Consider the following 20,797-nt stretch of genomic DNA (forward strand, 5'->3'; position numbering starts at 1 on the left):
TTCTGAGTTCGAGGCCAGCCTGGTCTACAAAGTGAGTTCCAGGACAGCCAGAGCTACACAGAGAAACCCTGTCTCCAAAAAAAAAAAAAAAAAAAGAAAATGAAAGACCAGCTCTGGAACCATTTTTCACTTAATAAACCCAACCATCGGCTTACATTGCCAGGGAGGGGGAATTTCCACCAATCACAGCAGACCTGACATGCAAATGTTGCTAATATTTGCACCAATCATAGCACTGCCTCATTTGCTCTACCAGCGGTTGCTTTGGTAGGCTGCTAGACAAGTACCTCAGGCCTTAGTGGAAAGAACTGCAGGGTCATCCAGAGGTCACATAACCAGTGATAACCAGAGGTCCAGCACATTTTGAAACAATTTTTGCTGAGGCTGCACCATCAGGCATAGGAACAATTAACAGCCATCACTGGGCCAGCAAGATGGCTCAATGGAGTAAGGGTGCTTGTTGTCAAGTGTAATGAGCCAGGGCCCACATCATGGGAGGAGAGAATACAAGAATAAACACACACACACACACACACACACACACACATGTCCAATAGCCATCTCACCACCCCATCCCCCCAACCCTTTGAGATAGGGTTTCTCTATGTAGCCCTGGCTGTACTAGAACTCAGTCTATAAAACAGGCTGGCCTTGAACTCAAGAGATCCACCTGACTCTGCCTTTTGAATGCAGGAATTAAAGACATGTGCTACCACCGCCCAGCATTATGTGGCTTTCTTAAGCTCTCCGTGGACTTCTGGTGCTAGTGTAAATAGAGCCTGTCTGTCTGTCTGTCTGTCTGTCAGTCAGACAGTTCTCTCGCTCAGGCAGCCAGGGCTGCACATGAAGGCCCCAGCCCCAACATCTTTGCTAATTTAAGTTATTTATTTAATAACTTAAAAATTAAGTCGTTAACATTAATAGTAAGGAGCTGGCTAATCCGGGGCTGGGGATTGAACTCCAGACCTCATGTATGTCTAGTGAGTGCTTTATTAACTGAGCCATCTCCAAGATAACCCATGACGCATGGGTTAGCGCTTCAGTCCCATCTTCCCACCCTGCTCCATCATTGAAGCCTCCAAGTTTCTTCTTAAATGGCAAACAAGAAACACTGTAAATCCAGAAAGATTGCTGACACAAGTCTGTGAGAAACACAGCCCAGATCTCCAGCACCCACATAAATGCTAGGCTGTGTTGAAGCCTGGGAGATAGAGCCAGGGGATTCCTTTGGCAAGCTGGCCTGCTAGACTAGCCAAATCAGCAAGTTCTGGGTTCAAGTGTGATGCCTTGCTTCAATATATAAGGTGTAACGGGATCTAGAAGGTCCTAGAAATAGCTGGCCTCACAGCCTACATGTGTGTACACACGTGTGAACACACATATAAAAGCAAAAAGAAGAGGAAGAGGAGGGAGAGGAAAGAAAAAGAAGTGGTGGGGTTGCTCAGCGGCTAAAGGGGCATGTCACCAAGCCTGGAGATTTGAGCCCAGTCCCAGGAACCAACAAGATGGAAGGAGAGAACTGGGCCTGATTGGATGTGCCTACACAGTCCACAAAAAAAATGTACTTTTAAATTTTTATTTTTATTGTTTCAGGTGTGTGTGTGTCACATGAAGGCACCCTCAGAGGTGAGAGGTGTCAGATAGAACTGGAGTTCCAGGCTGTTTTGAGTCTGCAGTTGTGGGTGCTGGGACTCGAAATCGGGTCTACTGGAAGAACAGCAATTGCTCTTATCCACTGGGCCAGTTCTCCATCCCTAATACAAAATTTTAATGTAATTTTAAATAAAAATTAATAGATTTTGACAGATTTCTTATGACTTATTTTTATTATTATTTAAAATGTGTGTGTTAGTTTGTGTGTGGGTGTGTGCATGGGAGTGCAGGTGTTCTTAAAGGCCAGAAGCATTGAATCCCCTGGAGCTGGTTTTAAAGGTGATGTAAGCTCCCCAAGGTAGGAGCTGGGCATGAACTTCGGTCCTATACAAGAGAAGCTCGCGTTCTTAATCACGGAAATTTTAACCTTGCTTTCTACCCTCGCAATGCCTCTGAGATAGGTATCTCTGCTATCTTAGTAGGGAATGGAAAAACAACAATACTCACAACGGAGTGGCATTTCAAAAACTTAGAGAAGGAAATCGCTGGCACCTGGGCGGAAACCCTGGAGACGGAAATTGCGGAGGACTCTGGGTCCTCAGTTGGCCGTCCACGCGGGATGTAGGGTCCGGCTGCTCACAGACGCTGGGCCTTTAAGGGGCGTGGCGGGGGCGTGGCCCCAGCGGTCGCCCGCTCTCCCAGGCTGCCCCGCGCGCGCGACGGCAGTTCGGCCACGTCCCTGGCCACGTCGCGCCCGCTCCCGCCATCTTTCGCCGCTTCCTCTCTCCGGGGCTGCTGTCGCCGCGTCCCGAGTCGCTGCCTAGCTCCGGTGCCGCTGTGCCGCGCCGACCGCCGCCGCCATGAACATCTTCCGGCTGACTGGGGACCTGTCCCACCTGGCGGCCATCGTCATCCTACTGCTGAAGATCTGGAAGACGCGCTCCTGTGCTGGTGAGCGGCCGCCGGGGCGAGGCGCGCGGGGCAGGAGCGCGCGCGTTCGGCCCATTCGACCGACCCATTCGGCTCTCGGTCGTTCGGGAGGCTTGTGTGGGGCTTGCGATGGCCAGACACACCCATCTCGGCCTGCTCGGCGGGCTACGAAACCCCTCCGTGTGTGCACACGGGCTGGGGTGTCCGTCGCAGCTCTGGGCCCCCCAGTTCTGCGCTTGGTCCGCTCGCGAACTTGATCCGTCCTGGCTCCGCGAGCGCTGGCGTAACTGCCCCCGCGTCCTGCTGCATCTGAAAAGTTTAGCACGGGATCTGTGGGGCTCTAGTGGGCGTGTCCCTCTCCTTGGGACTTTTGGGGGGCGCCTCTGAGTCCCCAGGAATCAATGGGAGACTTGCTCGAGGAGGATGGATAGGACCGCAGACAAGCTGGGCCTGACGTGGCAGCCAGGCCACCCGCGAAGGTGGGGCTGGCTGGAGGAAGAGGGGCATCCTGCTATTCATTCTGTTATCTTCAAGGACAAGCAGAGGATGGGATGTGGGGGCAGGATGGTGTCAGGTCTGGCCCGTGCTTACAGTTGATGAGGCTACACTCAAGTCTTGGGGTTCGGGATCTCATGCGTCATGAAAAGAGATGTGGATCTTTTAAGTGAGTTGCTTGGCATAGTTTTCATGCTACTCTGAGAAGCAAGCTAGTTTTTCATCCTTGAGTGTGGCCAGTCTAATAACTGGTTCTCTTAAACTGCCAGCGCTGGGTACCACTGAGGCCTCTGTTCTCCGCTAGTATCCTTGCTCCACGTCACCAGTGAGTTGGCGCTGTACCTCCCTCAAACTACATTGCAGAGAGGCAGTAGAGTGAACTTTCCTCACATAATAGCTGTGGACTTCTGCCTTTCGTTAAATATTAGGAATCTTACAAGTTTTAGATAAGTTCTTGGCGAGTGTGATGGTGCTTGCCTGTAATCCCAGCACTGGAGAGGTGGAAGCCTGAGGTTCAGGAATTCAAAATTAGAACGGACTACATGCTGGCCCTGTCTCCAAAAATACCCCCTGCTCCCCAAAAACCCATTAATTAATTGATTAAATAAATATATTCTTAAAATACTGTCCTTAATGCTATGTCCCCTAATGAAATAACTTTGTAAACTCAAATTTAATTTTTTTTCAGAGACAGCAGAAAATAGAAGTCCTAAAGGACCTGGGTGATGGAGGCGCCACCTATCTGGTTTATTAATAACACCTCATCTAAAGTAGCACCGCCCCTTTGACTCTGCTCTCTGAAGGTCTCATCTCTCCCTGGAACATAGTTGAGATCCAGGAAGTAAGCACAACCCAAAAGACCTTTGCTCCATCAAAGTGGACGTCACAAAGTCCTTGTACTGAACCAGAGGATCTGACTGGAGCCTCGAGTATGTGATTCAGAATGTCAGTGAATTAATTGCTTCAGTTGCGATAGGTGTGCATTAAGCAATCAGCTGAGTGTTATAGGGCTCCTCTCAGGCAGTACTTAAAATAACCATGTCAACGGTCCCCGTACTGGATGAGGGAACCAAGTCTTAGGCAGGTTAGCAGGGTTTCGATGAAGCCAGGATTGACGCATAAGCAGTAATGGATTTGGAATTTCCAATTAACCTTTGCTTTGGCCTAAGCAGTTTGAGTTTGCACATTTGATACCCGTGGTTCTGTCACTTTTGTTGTTGGATTTGGGTGCTACTTTTAGTCTTTAGCTGTCTTTCTAAATCTCTAAGTCTCTTTGTCTTCTTTCTTATGTTCTTCTGCCAAGTCAAGATATATTTTATTTTTAATTGTGTGAGTGCTGGTTCCTGTGGAGACCAGAAAAAGACATCATACTCCCATGGATCTGGAGTTACAGACAGTTAATGAGTTGCCTAATGTGCTGAACTGAACTCAGGCCCTTTGTCAGAGCAGTACCCTTAATGCTGAACCCTCTCTCCAGCCCCAAGAAACAGAGGGGGTTTTAATTATTAATTTTTTGCGTGCCTGTGTGAGTTTACTAAAAGTGTGCAGAAGCCCTTGGATTCCAGAAGAGGGGGTGAGGTCTGGAAATGAAGTTACAGGCGGTTATGAGCCACCATGTTATCGCTGGAAAGTGAGCCCGGATAGTCTGCAGGAGCAGCAGGTGCTCTTAACTGCTGAGCTGTCTCTGCAGCCCCACAAACTTAGGATTCTTAAGGGAACTTTGAGTAACCAGGAAAAGGAAGCAGTGATTCCCAGGTCTGCCTTGGATAGTAGTAAGCCGCCCTCACTCTTGGACCTAAGATCTTCTTTATTCTGCTATATACAATTTTTCTGACCTTTCAAAAATGAAATTCACCAAGATCATTTATTTTGAGTTAAATGCTGGTTTGTGTTAGATGCTCTGTTTTTCCACGCTAAGTTTAAGAGTTCTATAGAGGCTTTAGAAAGAGGAAGAACTTGATCAGAGTTTCTCAAGTATCCGGAACCTGAGCTGCGGCGTCCAGGCCGGGGTTTTCAGTTGGAAAAGCAGAGCTCCTTTTAGGGTTTCAGCACCAGCTTAGAACCTAAACCACAGGGCCTTTTCCCTAAGGGGAAGATGGGGCAGGCTAGTCAGGAAGCTGGACATTACATTTTTGAGTACTCAGTGTTGCTCAAGCTAGAATCCTCCTGTGTCAGCCTCCTGAGAGCTAGGTTTACATGTGTGCTTCTCCACGCCAGGCTTTAAGGGCCTGTTTTGTATGGGGCAGTGAGCTGGTTGTGCTTGAATGTAAATTTTGTGTTGTGTGTGTTGTCACTGTAGAGGGAGACGTCAGTGAGAATGTCTTGTGTTCCTGATGGTCAAGTTGTCTCTTTTAGGGTGTCTTTTTTTTTCCCCTAATCCCTTGAAACAGTCAGCTATAATATTTACTTATTTATGGCGCTGGAGTTTGAACCCAGGGTCTCACTGAAGTCAAGCAAATACGGGTTGAGCCAAATCCATATCCCAAAGCTTTGTTTTTAGGTGAAGTGCTTTCTATCTAACTTCCTATAGGCTGATAGTCACTGTCAGGGCTTGCCCTGAGTTTAAGTGACTAGTGAGTCCTGTGATGAGTGACCTCCAGCCTCCTCCTTTATTTACTCTTTCCCTCCTAGTTGTTATGTTGGTTGTAAACCTGTCAAACTTGACAGCCTATCAAACTGTATGATTTTTATATTTGAAGCAAATAGAAAACTTTCCTTTCTTTCTCTCCTCCTTTCTTTCTTCTCTGGTATTGAGGCTTGAACCTAGGACCTCGTGACATGGTGCATACTGGGCAAGCTCTTCCGTAGCTCTCTACTCCCAGTGCTAACACTTGTTGTTGTTGTACTTGAAGCTTTTGCATCACATTCCTAGACTCTTCCAGAAGCTGTTTTCTCTGATCCTTTGAGGGCTAGTTAATCTCTTACTAATTATTGTCATGCATGGCCTGACCACCCTCTGTGTGCCCAGCCCTGAGAGTACTCAGCTGCAGATGGCAGCAAGCCTTGCTACCATCCTTGTGTGATAAGGAGGGTGGCTATGCGTGCTGCAATCCCAGCATTCTGCAAGTGGACACAGAAGACTAGAAGCTCAGAGCCATCTTTGGAAGATTCTGGAGAGTACGAAAGAAGCTGCAGTGAGAGAACACTTGTCTAGAACGTGCGAGGTCTGGGTTTGAGCCTTTGTGTTGCACAAAGAAAGATACAGGTCAGGTGAGGGGGTAAATCATGTGTGAAGGACAGACATGCTGTCAAGCTATGAGGACAGTGACTTGTGTGAAGTCGAGGGAGGGACCCAAGGACACCTCCTGTGACTTCCCAACAAGAAGTTTCAAGATTGCTGAAGAAAAGAGTGGTCATGTAGCCAAAGATAACCTTGAACTTCTTACCCTCCTGCTTCCACTCGGAGTGCTGAGATCACATGTATATGCTGTTCTGCCCATTTTCTGGAGTGCTGGGCACTCTGTCTCTGAGCCACAACTCCAGCCACAAAGCACTGTCTGTAGATAAGAGATGTTTGTGTAGAATTTGTAACAAAAATTTAAAGAGCCTGGAGAGATGGCTTCAAGGTAAAGCTTATTTGCTGCTGTTCAGGAGGTCAGAGTTCAGTTCTTAGCGCCCACATTGGAGTTTCAAACCGCCGGTAACTCCAGCTCCACGGGCTCTGATGCCCTCCTTTGCTTGCCGAGTACACACACACACACACACACACACACACAGCAGACACACAAGTAAAACCTAGAAAATATAAGCCTACAGAAATAAGTATAAATCTAGGTAGGAAATTATAAATAATTCAAATGGTCAGTGGTCTCATAATTTTTATTATGTCCACACTGGAACAGGATAGAACAAGAAAATGTGTTTTCATAACAGGGAAAGATGATTTGAAGACATGAATTCAAACAACAGGTTATAAAGAATAAGGTTACTTTAAAGGGTAAAAATGTATAGGGCACACATACAAATGCAATGGAAGGGGACATTAAATGGCTGGAAGGTGGCTCAGCAGTTAAGATCACCTGCGGATTCAGATTCACTTCCCAGCTCCTACATGGTGACTAACAATGATCTGTAGCTCCAGTTGCAGGGACCCTGACTGCTTCTGGCCCTCATAGGCACCAGGCACATGTGTGCACATACATGTGGCCAGACACTCATACACATAAAACAGTCTTTTAAAGGCAGGGGCATTAAAGCAGCTCCTGCTTAAATATACTTAAGATAGAGCTAGGAGGGCTTTTTAAGAGACTAGCACTGTCACTTAAGAGATGGCTGTCACTGAGAACTTTCTGCATTTCTAGAGGACTCAGGTTTGGGTCTGATGCCTTCTTGTCTCTGAGGGCACCTGCCCTCATGTGCCTTCAACCCACAAAGACATGTATAATTAAAAGTAATAAGATAAATCTTTTTAAAAAGAAGACACACGCTTTCTGTACATTTTAGCCATTTGAAAAATTTTTAAGAATGATTGGCATGTTTTTTTTTTTCTTTTTTGGCATTTTTTTTTTAATACGAAAACAAACAGCAAAACAGTATTTAGTAAGACTGTCATTTCTCAAGTATTCACAGCAGCATATGTACTATAAAGTACTCTCCTTATCTTTTCAGCATTCCCAACAAGTTAGTGTGATCTGTCTCTGTATGACAAATGCAGAAAGTAGAATCAGGGTGCTATGTAATAGGACTAGCCTTAGCCTGCACCTCAACCAAGCTTGAAACCTAGACCCTCTGGTTCCCAAACCACGCCCCCCCTTCCTGATGAGAGTCTAACCCAGAGTCTTGGACATGCTAGATAAACACTCTACAAATGAGCTTCATTTCCTGCCCTTTGTGGGCTTTTTGAGACAGAAGATACTGACATGTAGTTCCAGCTAGCTTTGAACTCTGATCTTCCTGTCTCTGCTTCATAATTACAGATAGGCTGGGATTGCAGGCTTGTTCTGCCATGCCTCGCTGTGAGGTTGTTCTTAAGTATTGAGTTGTGGAGTCCAGCAAAAGGTCAAAAGCTTTAAAAGAATGTCCAGGCTGGATATGTCGGTGCATACCTATAATTTCAACACCTGGAGAGGTGGAGGCAGGAGGATGAAAAGTTCAAGAATAGCTTTGATTCCATAGCAGATTCAAAGTCAGCCTGGGCTATTTGTCCCCACCAAAAGACGTTTGTTTATTTTTTTTCTTAAAAGATTAATTATTTTATGTATATGAGTATAGTGTCACTGTCTTCAGACACACCAGAAGAGGGCATTGGATCTCATGACAGGTGGTTGTGAGCCACCATGTGGTTGCTGGGAATTGAACTCGGGACCTCTGGAAGAACAGATGTACTCTTAACCACTGAAAGTCCCGTGGTCTCAAGTGCAGAGACCTGTGCTTTCGTAAGCCTTACTGAGCCTTTGGGGACAGACAAGCATGAGTGATGCTCACTTGACAAGTTTTGCTCTTGAGTGTAGCTGTCAGATGGATTTGGTACCAGGATGCTCACAGTGAGTGTGCCCGTGAGTGCTTGTTACATGGAACAAACATTGGAACTTTTTGGTCCACAATCAGGTTGGTATTGCCTGTGATTGTAGCTCAGTAATAAGGACCTTGCCTAACATAAGGCTCTAGGTTTGATCCTCAGGATTGCGGGTAGACAGACAAAATGACTGATGCCCAGCACTGCAGATCCATCAAAGGACAGATAAGGTAGCAGCTATTCCATTCCACCCTTACCCCCCAGGAGATTCCTGCCACCCTGTGCCCCCATCTTTAGCTTGCGATTGCTTCCTTCTGTGAAGATGGGACACCTTTTCAGTGGTAAAGGGAAAAGCAGCTACTTGCTAGAGAGAATGGTTGCTGCATCCTGAAAGCATCCCAGAGTCCCAGATGCTAGTTACTGTGTGGATTCCCACCGCACATACTGCCTGTCTTCTCCTTTGTCCCGTGTTCACTCAGGGAGGCTCTCACCCTCCAGCTGGTAGTAAATTAGGGCCCAGGGCCAAGCCCAGAGCACATTATCTGTTTACAGTCCTAGAGACACAGTAGGATTCAGATTCTCTGAAAGTTTTATCCAGAATAGCATACTGTGAGACTGCCCATGACATGAAGATAAAATGAATTACATTTTCTTTTGAGCATGTGTTTCTCTGGACCCTGCTGTATGTCAGGTGTAGTGGGCAGTAGGGAAATACTAAATGGAACAAGTCACAACTTCCACAAAAGATTCTGTGTATAGTGGAGTTTTGCAGAGAATAGGAACTAGAGTTCACCTTAGGTGTCCCTGCCTTCCACTTCATTTGAGACTGTTCTCCATTGCATAAGTCAGGCTGTCTGGCCCATGAGCTTTCAGGGATTCTCCTGTCTGTACCCCTACCCCACCCCCATCTCTCAGTTCAAGTGCTGTGATCACAAATGCCTGCTGCTGTGCCTGGCTACATAGGTGCTGGGGGTCCTCCCACTTGTGTTTCATCTGCTGAGCCAGCTCCATAGTGTGCCTTATAAAGTCCCTGAAGAAGCCAGGGCAGCAGCTGGCACGAAATGCCTGCCGGGGGAATCAGCAGCACCAAGACATGGTGTCTCCATCTCCCAGCGGAGGTGATGGTTGTCTAGCTGGACAACCCTGTCTCGGAGGACAGGGATGAGCTACCACCCTGGCTTTTAGTGTAGGAATGCTGAAGGTGATATGGATGTCCCTGGCTCCAAAGCCCCATTGGAATAAACTGCCTGTCTGTATCCTGTCTTATTGGAAATACTGGAAAGAACCATATAGCAAATGACCTGGAAAATCCTCAAGGCTCCAGCAAACATCCTGTAGGACCTGTCTGCTGTTCCTGTCTTTCTCCATTGTGTTCTCACTCCAGGGTTTAGTGTCTGCTTCACCGTTTCTTCTCTAGAACATTAATCTCTGATAGAAAAAAGTTCGCGTTTTCCAAGCAAAGCAGTCAGCAGCAGATTGGCTGCCCGGCTCGCCCAGGCCCCTGCGTGGAAGAAGGTCAGCTTTCCTCCTTTCTGGTCAGGTGTTTTTATGAAGGACCTCGTTCCTCATACTGAGAAAGTGCTCATAACCAGGCTTGTAGTCTGTAAGCTGTCACTGACCTGAGGCTGTGAGAAATGTACACTTGCTGTGTTCCACAGCGGAAGCGAGCAGCGTGTGAGGAGTTTTCTGCTGGGTTCATGCCTGGTGCTGTAGTGTGCACCACAGCTGAGCCGGTCAGACTCCAACACCAGTCACCTTCCATTTGTCATGAATTGCTCAGTCTGCAACAATTTTAAGTTCCCACAGCCATGTGGGCAGATGTAGGTGTCCGAAAGATCAGCTGGACACTGTGTTCTGGTTCTCCCCAGCTGTGGGCTGTGACTGCCCTGCTCTGCAGGTGGAAAATGTGGGATCAGGGTGCATCAGATTTTATTTTGTATTATTTTGAGACAGGGTCTCCCTGTGTAGCCCAGACAGGCCTGGAACTCAGTCTTCCTGCTTCCCAAGTGTTGGGACTTCAGGCATGTGCCAGCACAGCCAGCCTCGGGTGTTAGGCTTATGCTGGGCCTATGCCCAGGAAATAAAGAGGGTAGGAGGCTGGAGTGAAGCAATGACCTGATGGAGCTCCAGCCTTGTGGGTGCCTGTCTTGGTGTAGTAGCCATAGTTTAATGAGGCTGCTTTCCTCTAGTCATCTACCATAGCAGAGCATTCTAGAAGCACCTACAAGGAGGGTTATAAGGAAGAAAAACTTACTTTCCTCTGGCCTAATCAGTTGTTTCCAGAGCCTTCCCCTGTCTGCTGGCTGCCCAGGGCGATCCCATGACCTCAGGAGCCAGAGTTCTTCCCAGGCTGCCCTAACTCACGCTTGCCTTTTGTCTCTCAGGGATCTCTGGGAAGAGTCAGCTCCTGTTCGCACTGGTCTTCACGACTCGCTACCTGGACCTTTTCACTTCCTTCATTTCCTTATACAACACGTCTATGAAGGTACGGTATGACGTCAGTGCCAATGCATTTATCCACCTCTGCACACCTCAGGAAATAGTAGCTTTTGTTTTCTATGTAAAATCTTTCAAGAATGATGGCTAGGTGTGCTGTTCTTTTAACTTTTTCCAATTTCAGAGTGTGTATGTGAGGATTGCACATGCTGTGGTGTCTGTCCATGTGGAGGCCAGAGGACACTTTGGGAATAAACTCTCTTCTTTCTCCTAACTCAGATTGTCAGGCTCAATTGGCAAGGGCTTTTACCTACTCAGCCATTTTGCTGGTATGTGTGTGTGTGTGTTCGTTCCTATCTGTATGTCTATCACTCTAATCTCCCAACCTTCCTCTCTGCTCTCATGTCTCTTTCATTTATTTATTTATTTATTTATTTATTTAATAGTGTTGGGGATTGATTCAGAGCCTGTTCTTCAAGTAGTTTATAGCATTGTTCTAAGAACTTGGTTTGCGGCTCCCTCTACCCAGCACTTTGTGTTTGAAAGCATCATGATAACTATAAGTTAAAGTGGACATTGTAGTATTTGGGCTTACAATCTTTGCTCAAAACAAAACAAAACAAAACTTTGAGGGCCAGTGAGGTGGCTCAGTGTTTGAAAGGGGGCTTGCCGCCAAGTCTGACAACTTGAGTTCAGTCCTAGGAACTCACTTGGTGGAAGTAGAGAACCAGGTCCCATAAGCTGTCCCCAAGCTGCCACACACACATACACAAACATATATTCCAAATAAATGTTTAGAAATTTAAGGAAAAAAAGCAAGTTTGAGCCACCTGTAATCATTCTCTTCTGGACTCTAGTAATCAGGAAATAATTAGCTGCCTTAAAAATGGCTAGGTTGGGCTGGGAGGCAGGTCAGCCTGTTAAATGCTTCTCATGTGTGCCTGAGGGCCTCAGTGTGAGTCCCGGCACCCATACAAGTTGGCTATGGTGGCACCCACTTGTAGTCTCTAAAGAGGTAGAGACCGGAGGATCCCGAGGGCTCAGTGTCCTGCTGGTCTAGCCTGAGTGCTGAGCCCCATGTCTCAGCACCTTAGCTGGAGAGATGACTCCAGTTAGGAGCACACACTGCTCTGTAGAGAACATGAACTGGCTTCCCAGCCACACATTAGGAGGCTCACAGCTCCAGGGGATCTGGCTTTTTTGTGACTTCAGTTGGGCATCCCTACACACATCATATACTTGCACAGACATACACATAAATTAAATAACTCATAAACAAGCAAACACCCAGACTGATTTGTGTCCTACCTGTGTGTGCACGTGCGCTCATACACACACACCCAGGAACACAAACCTGGATGGGAGCATACGTACAGAATGGCTAGGTTTCTGCCTGTGGTCTGAGTGAGGCGCTGGGGATGGGGTCAAAAGCTTCTCTTTTCCAAGTGAGGTCCAGCCGAGGCCAGGGCCCTGGGAAGCTCCCGGCTGTAGTGAGCCGGGACTGGTGTGGTCCAGAAGGGTCTCGTGCGGGGCGCTCTGTTCATTCTACACGCATAGGGTTGAAAGCAACAGGTTTACTGCTGTGCTGACTGTAAATATAAGTGCAGAGCAAGGGCCTGGGAACTGTTTAACGCCATTGTGGGTTTTTAAAGCATTTGAGGGCTTGGTGTTTAACCTCGTTTTCCCATTAAGTCATTTGCTCCGATGTTCTCCTGATTAAGTTTCTCAAGTTGTGTTTCCTAGGGAGGAGTAGCTAGACAGTGTGGCTCTTATCCCAGCCTGCCTGTCTGCACTTTACAGACTGATATCATTTCAGAATACAGGCTCTTCCTTAGGGCCAGGTGACCTTTTGAAGATGAAAGAGCATAGGACTCACTCAATTGTGAGTCCTTGAACAGCCCTGTTGCTGTGTGCACAAAATTGTTGTCTTGGAAATTGTTGTCTTGGAAATAGAAATGTTTCACAAAACTAGCTTTCAGGAATCTGGGGAGATGGCTCAGAAGTTAAGAGCACTTGCTGCTCACAGAGGATAGGAGTTCAGTACCCAGCACCTACAGCAGCTTTGATTCCAGCCCCAGGGCTTCTGACTCCCTTTTCTGGCCTTTGCAGGCATACAAACATTTACACATACATATACATATAAATCAAAAATAAAATTTGTAGCTGGAGAGATGCCTCATCAATTAAAATGTTAAAGTTCATACTGCTTTTTTTTTTTTTGGTTTTTTTTTTTTTTTTTTTNTGTAGACCAGGCTGGCCTCGAACTCAGAAATCCGCCTGCCTCTGCCTCCCGAGTGCTGGGATTAAAGGCGTGCACCACCACGCCCGGCTCATACTGCTTTTAAAAAACATTTTTAAGACTTATCTTATGTGTATGTGTGCTTTGCCTTAGTTTATGTAAGTATAGCACATGTGTGCCCAGTGCCCATGAGGTCAGAAGAGGGCATTGGATCCTGTGGGATTGAAGTTCCAGACAGTGGGGAGCTGCCTTGTGGGTGCTGGGAACTGAACCAGATTCTCTGAACCAGCTCTTCTTGTCGTGCCACTCTTGCAATGGACACCAGTTCAGTTCTCAGCCCCCATGTCATGTCCCCTGTAACTCCCTTCCAGGGAATGTGATACCTCGGGTCTGCAGGCACACTACCCAGTCAGACACAGATACATAGTAACTAAGAAGGATGGCTTCTGAAAAGTATAGTAAGGAGACAGCTCAGCGGGCTCCATCATTTGTTGCCCTTGCAGAGGACCTGACACCCACAACTCCAGCTCCATGAACATCAGTCCCTTCTGCCCTTGGAGGGCACCAGATAGGCAAACACTCACAAAATATAAAACATCTAAAAAGATAAATAAATAGCCTTCAAATAAATAAACAAAAGTAACTCTTGGTTTTTCTTTGTTACAATACCAGACTGAATTTCATAGCAACAATCCAAATATTTATTAAGTAACAACGTTTTAAATTTTTTATATGTTCACTTATTTTATGTCTGAGTGTGCATCTGTGAGTGCACACAGGACACTCCTAAGGAGTTGGTTCTCTTTTCAGCATATCTGTCCCAAAGATTGGACCCTAGTCGCTAGGCCTGGCCCCTGAGCCGTCTTTCTGGCCATAAACAAAGCAATGCAGTTTGAGTAAAAGCCACGGTGGCAGAATTTAACTTGGATTACAGTGCTTATCCTTACAGAACAGCTAGCTTGGACGGAGTCCAAGGTGCACGAACTTTGCATTCACTTTTTCCCCTAGCTCAAGAGGAGATTAGAGGGCTGGAGAGATGGCTCAGCAATTAAGAGCACTGACTGCTCTTCCAGAGGTCCTGAATTCAAATCCCAGCAACCACATGGTGGCTCACAACCATCTGTAATGAGATCTGATGCCCTCTTCTGGTGTGTCAAAAGACAGTGATGTACTCACATAAAATAAATGAATAAATAAAAAAAAAAAGGAGATGAGAAGCCTGTTTCTTTGAAAGTTTCTTATAGTTTTAAGATATATGCTTAATATTTGATCCAGCCAACCTGCTCCTAGGTATAAATGCAAGGAACATGAAACTTACATTCACACAAAGGCTATAACATGTTCATAGCTGCTGCTGACCACCTACCAACAGGAGATAGAGAGGACTCCTCTCTTTAACTGGTGAGTGAATAAACAGATTGTGATACGCCTTTGCCTTAGTCCTCTGCTCAGCACAGAGGAGGAGACGGGCCAGAGATTCGGCTCAGTGGATACGGATGCTTGCTGATCAATTGTGAGGCCTAGAGTACAAATCCAAGCACCCACATTTGGCAGCTTACAACAGGTTGTAAGTTCAGTTTCAAGGGATCTGATGTCCTCTTCTGGACTCTATGGGTACATGCGCACATGTACACATACATAAATAGAAATTCCTTTTTGAGCTCTAAAAAGGGAGAAATTACTAACGTATAGTGACGGGGGTTGTTCCACTTCACTCACGTGGCTCTCTAGAAAAGGCAAAACGAGCCTTGAGGGCTTAATACAGAGGCAGCGGGGTAGGATTCAGGGTGATAGTGACCTAAGGATGCCTGTGTCCTGAGGGTGGTGGCTTTGTGACCCCACAAAGTATACTTTAGCCAAACGTGAATGTGTGTGTGTGTGTGTGTGTGTGTGTAAAGCTGACTGTGTAGGTGATAACAACAGTGTTAGGAACAGCCGCACTGTGCTCCTAACTCGGTGTCTCTCCTCCGTCTAGCTTATCTACATTGCCTGCTCCTATGCCACGGTGTACCTGATCTACATGAAGTTTAAGGCCACCTATGATGGAAATCACGATACCTTCCGAGTGGAGTTCCTGGTGGTTCCTGTTGGAGGCCTTTCATTTCTAGTCAATCATGACTTCTCTCCTCTTGAGGTTGGTTAAGGGTCATTTAGTGGTCACATCTGGTTCCCTGCGTAAAAAAGACCTATTGTCAGGAGTGGACTCTTGTTGGCTTGCTTTTGTTTTGGTTTTGCTATTGGACAGACGTCTGGTACAGTGTCCACTGTTGTAAATAGATTGGTAGATGGAAATGAAGCCACCCGGTGCTTGGGTGTCTGCTGTAAGCTCACTGCTGGATGTTTCTCCAGGTTCAGCCTGGTGCTGTGGTACAAGCCTGTCCTCCCAACCTCGAGAAGTAGAGGCAAAGGATTAGGAGTTCAAGGTCAACCTCATAGTGAGTTTGAGGCCAGTGTGTGCTACTAAGACCTTGTCTCGGTAAAAGAAAGTGGGGTGAGAAGGCTCTGGAGATAACCTGTTAGCAAAGTGTTGAACACCTGAGTTCCCTCTCCAGAGCCCACATGAATGGACACAGGGGTGTACATAATCCAAGTGTTGGGGAGGCAGAGATGGTGGTCACTGGGGCTCACTGGAGAGCTCATGGCTAATGAGACCTGTTTTTAAAAAGAATAGTTGGTGACTCTAGCTGCATATGTATCAAAAGATGGCCTAGTCGGCCATCAATGGAAAGAGAGGCCCATTGGACTTGCAAACTTTATATGCCCCAGTACAGGGGAATGCCAGGGCCAAAAAGTGGGAGTGGGTGGGTAGGGGAGTGGGGGGAGNGTATGGGGGACTTTTGGGATAGCATTGGAAATGTAAATGAGGAAAATACGTAATAAAAAATATTAAAAAAAAAAGAATAGTTGGATGGCTTCTAAAAAATAACACCTGAAGTTATTCTCCAGCATGAGCACATGTATAAGTACACACACTTGCACACACACACTCCACACTCACAGACACCACACACTCGCACACAGACACATACCACACACACAGACACCACACACACACAGACACCACACACTCACAGACACCACACACTCACACACACACACACACCCCACACTCACAGACACCACACACTCACGCACACACAGACACCACACACTCACACATACCTCACAGACACCACACACACACAATGCAGAGGCTCCTTAACTTCTGATGTGGGTGTATCCATTTATTGATAGACTTGTTAGTTGAAAAGTTTAATATGGTTAGCTTACCAACCCAGTGCATTGTAGACTGTTGTTTCCCAGTGGTGCAGGCAATGCACTGTGGGTGACTGGACTCTGCAGCTCATGGCTGCTGCCCAGCATCATAGTATATCCCACCAGCCCAAACGGGGAAAGTAAGTATGCGCTCTAGTGAGTGTGCATTGATTTCATATTGTCAGAAAGTTGAAGAGTTTAAGGCAGAGCCATCTATAGTGAAGAATACAGTTGCCTGGTGGAGAGTCAGCAGGAAGTAGAATGGGTTGGGGACTCTGGGTCTGGACAAGCCATTCAGGAACATCTTCCATGTGGATTCATGGTAGACAGATCATGACAGTCCCCAGCTTCCCCAGCTCATGCAGCCTCTTGCATGGTGTCTGCCATTCTGTGTTGTATGTGGTAGCTGGTTGCTCCTCCCAGCTGAAGCCAGCCTCCTGCTTTTCAGATCTTATGGACCTTCTCCATCTACCTGGAGTCCGTGGCCATCCTTCCACAGCTCTTTATGATCAGCAAGACTGGCGAGGCTGAGACCATCACCACCCACTACCTCTTCTTCCTGGGCCTCTACCGCGCTCTGTACCTGGTCAACTGGATCTGGCGCTTCTACTTCGAGGGCTTCTTTGATCTCATTGCTGTGGTGGCTGGTGTCGTCCAGACCATTCTCTACTGCGACTTCTTCTACTTGTACATTACAAAAGGTATGTCAGCTCCAGCCTGCACTTCGTAGTTCAGGGTATGTCAGGGGCTTGCCTGCCCTGTTCCCTTCTTGGTGCTGTGGTAAACCACAAGAGCATTTTGCTTTAATGCTCTCAGCGGTATGTTTTCATTGTATAAATTATGCTCATCAAGCTGGTAGCTCGGTTGGTAGCATGCTTGTCTAGTGTGCTCCATACCCTGGGTTTAATCCTCAGCACTACAGAACACCAGGCATGGTGATCAAAGCACTGGGAGGTGGAGACAGGAATTCACGGTCATTCCTAGGTACATTTCCACTTTGAGGCTAACTTGAGTGCCCCCTGCATGAGCCCCTTTCTCCAAACAAAATGAACAAAAACCTCCAAGATTCAGTCAGGGCTAAGATTTCTGACAGCCATCAAAGCTCTTACCACTCAGTTGCAGTAAGTGCCTCATTAAACAGTTTGAGGTATCTGCACTCACAGATCTGTGGGACACTGCATGTGAGTCTGTAGCCTGCCCCTCTCCTTCATGTCAGTAAATGGAACCAACACAGAGCTTTGCAGTTGTACCTTTACTTTCTCAGACTGTCTGCTGGTACTCAGGGTTTCTAGTTGCTGCTATGGAAACCCAGTGGCCAGCTCAGCACCCTGATATTTGTGTATTTGCACATTTGTGTAAATATAAGACATACAGATTACTAGCTGAAAACTTTGTGGTCCTTGTTCAGAAAAGAAAGATGCACATCTGACGGATGCAGGCAGACTCCTGCAGAGCTGAGCTCAGACCTAGCCTTGGACCCTTAGCCACACAGCCAGGTGCCTAGTGGTGGGCCTGCTCCGTGCCAGGACATAGTATCTTAGGTTTGTTTTCTGTTTTGCTTTGTTTTTTCTTGAGACAGAGTCTCACTATGAGCACAGGCTAGTCTAAGTCTCATACTGTTGCTGCTCTGCCTCCTGAGTGCTGATTTACTGTCTTATGTGTCTTAATGTCTAAAGATGTCAAGACAGTCTTCTATAAACTATCGGGGTACTAGGGCATCATAGCAATAGCTTTGATGGACAGGTTGGCACATATACATATAATCACAGTATTCAGGACGCTGGCGTAGAAGGATTTTGAATTTGAGGCCAGTCTGGGTTACATAGCAAGACGGTCTCAAAAACAAAAAGGCAAGAACAGAGTTGGTGCCATGGCTCCATGGCCCAGTGACTCAGTGGGCAGAATGTTTGCTGTGCAAGTGTGTGGGCCTGAGTGGGGATGCTGGACAACCAGGCACAGCAGTGCACATCTGTGATGGGAGGCTACCTGCCACAAGACAGCAGCTGGAGACAGGAGAGTCCCAGCAGCTAGCCTGGCATGCCCAGCAGTGAGCACCAAGGAAAGAGAGCCGGCCTCACACAAGGTGCAGGACAAGGACCACCATCCTAGACTGTCCTGACTTGCACACACAAAGGGTGAGGCACTCCTTCCCATGCCCACCCTCTCCCCCACCCCCCCCCCAAAAAAAAAAACAGCAAAAAAGAGCAGCTATGAATTTGGTTGTTGTCTTAATTAGGGTTTTATTGCTGTGAGCACACCATGACCAAGGCAACTCTTCTAAGGACAACGTTTAACTGGGGCTGACTTATAGGTTCAGAGGCTCAGTCCACTATCACCAAGGCATAGCAGCATCCAGGTGGGAGGAGCTGAGAGTTCTACATCTTCATCTGAAGGCCACTAAGAGAAGACTGACTTCTAGGCAGCTAGGATGAGGGTTTTAAATCCCACAGTGACACACCTACTCCAACAGGGTCACATATTCTAATAGTGCCACTCCCTGGGCCAAGCAAATTCAAACACGCCAGTTGTGCTTTTGCTTAGCTTTGTTGTTTGTTTGTTTGTTTGTTTTTTGTTTGTTTGTTTTGGTGGGGGTGGCTTAAGACAGGCTTCCTCTGTGTAGCCCTGGTTGACTTGAAACTTACTCTATAAACCAGGCTGGCCTCAAAGTCAGAGACCCTCCTGCCTCTGCCTCCCGAGTGCTGGGACTAAAGGTGTGCGCCACTCCCGACTAGTCTGGCCGTGTGCTTTTCTGTTACCTCCTGTACTTGGGCGTGTGTATGAAGCAAGGACCAGGGAAAGAGACTGAGCTGGCCCACATGCTAACCTCTTGTTTGTTCTATCTGTCGAATCGCAGTACTCAAGGGAAAGAAGCTCAGCCTGCCAGCGTAAGTGCCAAAGACCAGCAGCAGCCTCTGCCCTTCAGGGTGCTCGGACAGGGTCTCACCATGGCGAAGGCGAAGGCTCGGGATGCTCAGTGCGCAGAAGCAGAGGAGGCTTCTCCTGCGGCAGCCGCTCACTGGTGGCTCTTCGAGGATGCAGAGGAAGAGACCAGGAGGCTTCTGTCTACTGCATCCTGCCTTATCTTTTTTATTACTATGTACAAAGATTTTTTTACACAAAGAAACTTAATGCTGTGTTAATAAATTCAGTATGTAGATGAATTGGGACAGTTTCCAAAAGTGACGATTTTGTGCACAATAAGTACAAGCCTTTTTTTATTTTTTGAGAATTTGTTGAGGTGGTCAATTCTTTGTGTCTACAATGAAATTATACTCCTTGACACTTGGTAGATTATCCAAACATCTGTCAAATTTCCATGCTATTTATTTTCTTTCTTTTTTTTTCTTTTTTTTTTTTTTTTTGCCAAAAAGATAAGTTGTGTTTGTTTGAAATCTGAGACACTGTGTTCCATTGGTGTTTCTGTCCAAAAGAGTCCTCATTGTCCTGGACACCCTTCCTCAGATGTCACACTACATGTCAGGTTCAGGAGGATGACTAGAAAGTCCTAAGGTTTTATACCAAAACTTGAAGGGTCCCAGCAGAAACTCAGCTGATGCTCACCCTTCCCCCGCTGGGGTGTGGCAGCTCGAGGTTATCTGAGGGTGCTGAGAGCTGCCACACCCAGAGGGTCTGAGCCACGGAGAGGGCTGGGGGTGATGGCTGTTTTGGATAGAGGACTCAGCTCCTCTGAGGAATGGAACACAAATAGCCACCTGTCACTGTCAGTCACAAATCCGAAGGATCACTACAACCATGTTAGACTCAAATGTTTTTCTCATAGCACTTTTGGTGATAAAATGATTGACAATCTTTTTAATTGGCAACACCAGTTATCATTCCTTACATTCTTTTTAGTATTTTTTTTTTAAACTGGGCTCTTGCATGACCTATATTGTGTTAACATCCTAAATAAACATTTTATTAAACAGAATGTATGGTCTTTTCTATGAATTAGGCTTTGAATATTCAGTGTTAGATGCCGCAGAAGCTCTATAGGGCTGCATACATTTAAGATTGACCTAAGGAGCCGGAGAGATGGCTTGATGGTTAGGCACTTGCTGTCCTTTGAGTTCAATTCCCAGTACCCATGTGGTGGCTTACAGTCACCTATAACTCCAGTTCCAGGGGCTCTAGCACCCTTTTTTGGGCTCTGAGGACATATACATGCATGTATCGCCCTTACATACACAAAAGTAATATGGATAACACCCTGTTGATGGGAACACTAGGGTTTTTCATCGTATTGTGACTTTATATGATGCACCATTAATATTAGAAGTGTTGAATATAGAATATAGAAGTGCTGACTGCAGAAATGGAGTATTTTTGCTTCCTGCAATTAAAGTGGCTTGTGGAGGAGGGGCGCTAGGAGGGTTGTCTATTTACCATGGGGT

At 46.7% G+C, this 20,797-nt stretch overlaps 1 protein-coding gene across 1 annotated transcript; it reads left to right on the top strand.

Moving 5' to 3' along the window:
* The first annotated feature begins 2,314 nt into the window (after window positions 1-2,314).
* Kdelr2 (KDEL endoplasmic reticulum protein retention receptor 2) lies at window positions 2,315-20,334 on the top strand. The gene is made up of 5 exons (XM_021162462.1): window positions 2,315-2,544; window positions 10,858-10,958; window positions 15,124-15,282; window positions 16,852-17,104; window positions 19,258-20,334. Exons 1-5 carry the CDS (start codon window positions 2,454-2,456, stop codon window positions 19,290-19,292), a joined length of 639 nt encoding a protein of 212 aa, XP_021018121.1. The 5' UTR covers window positions 2,315-2,453; the 3' UTR covers window positions 19,293-20,334.
* The last annotated feature ends 463 nt before the right edge of the window (window positions 20,335-20,797 follow it).

This window comes from Mus caroli, chromosome 5, assembly GCF_900094665.2.
Source record: "Mus caroli chromosome 5, CAROLI_EIJ_v1.1, whole genome shotgun sequence".
NCBI lineage: Eukaryota > Metazoa > Chordata > Mammalia > Rodentia > Muridae > Mus > Mus caroli.

Excerpts from the sequence above, each read along its gene's own strand:
- Kdelr2 (XM_021162462.1), top strand. The coding sequence starts at position 2,454 with ATGAACATCTTCCGGCTGACTGGGGACCTGTCCCACCTGGCGGCCATC. Across the intron at positions 15,283-16,851 it reads ATGACTTCTCTCCTCTTGAG|ATCTTATGGACCTTCTCCAT; the intron begins GTTGGTTAAGGG and ends CCTGCTTTTCAG. Across the intron at positions 17,105-19,257 it reads CTACTTGTACATTACAAAAG|TACTCAAGGGAAAGAAGCTC; the intron begins GTATGTCAGCTC and ends GTCGAATCGCAG.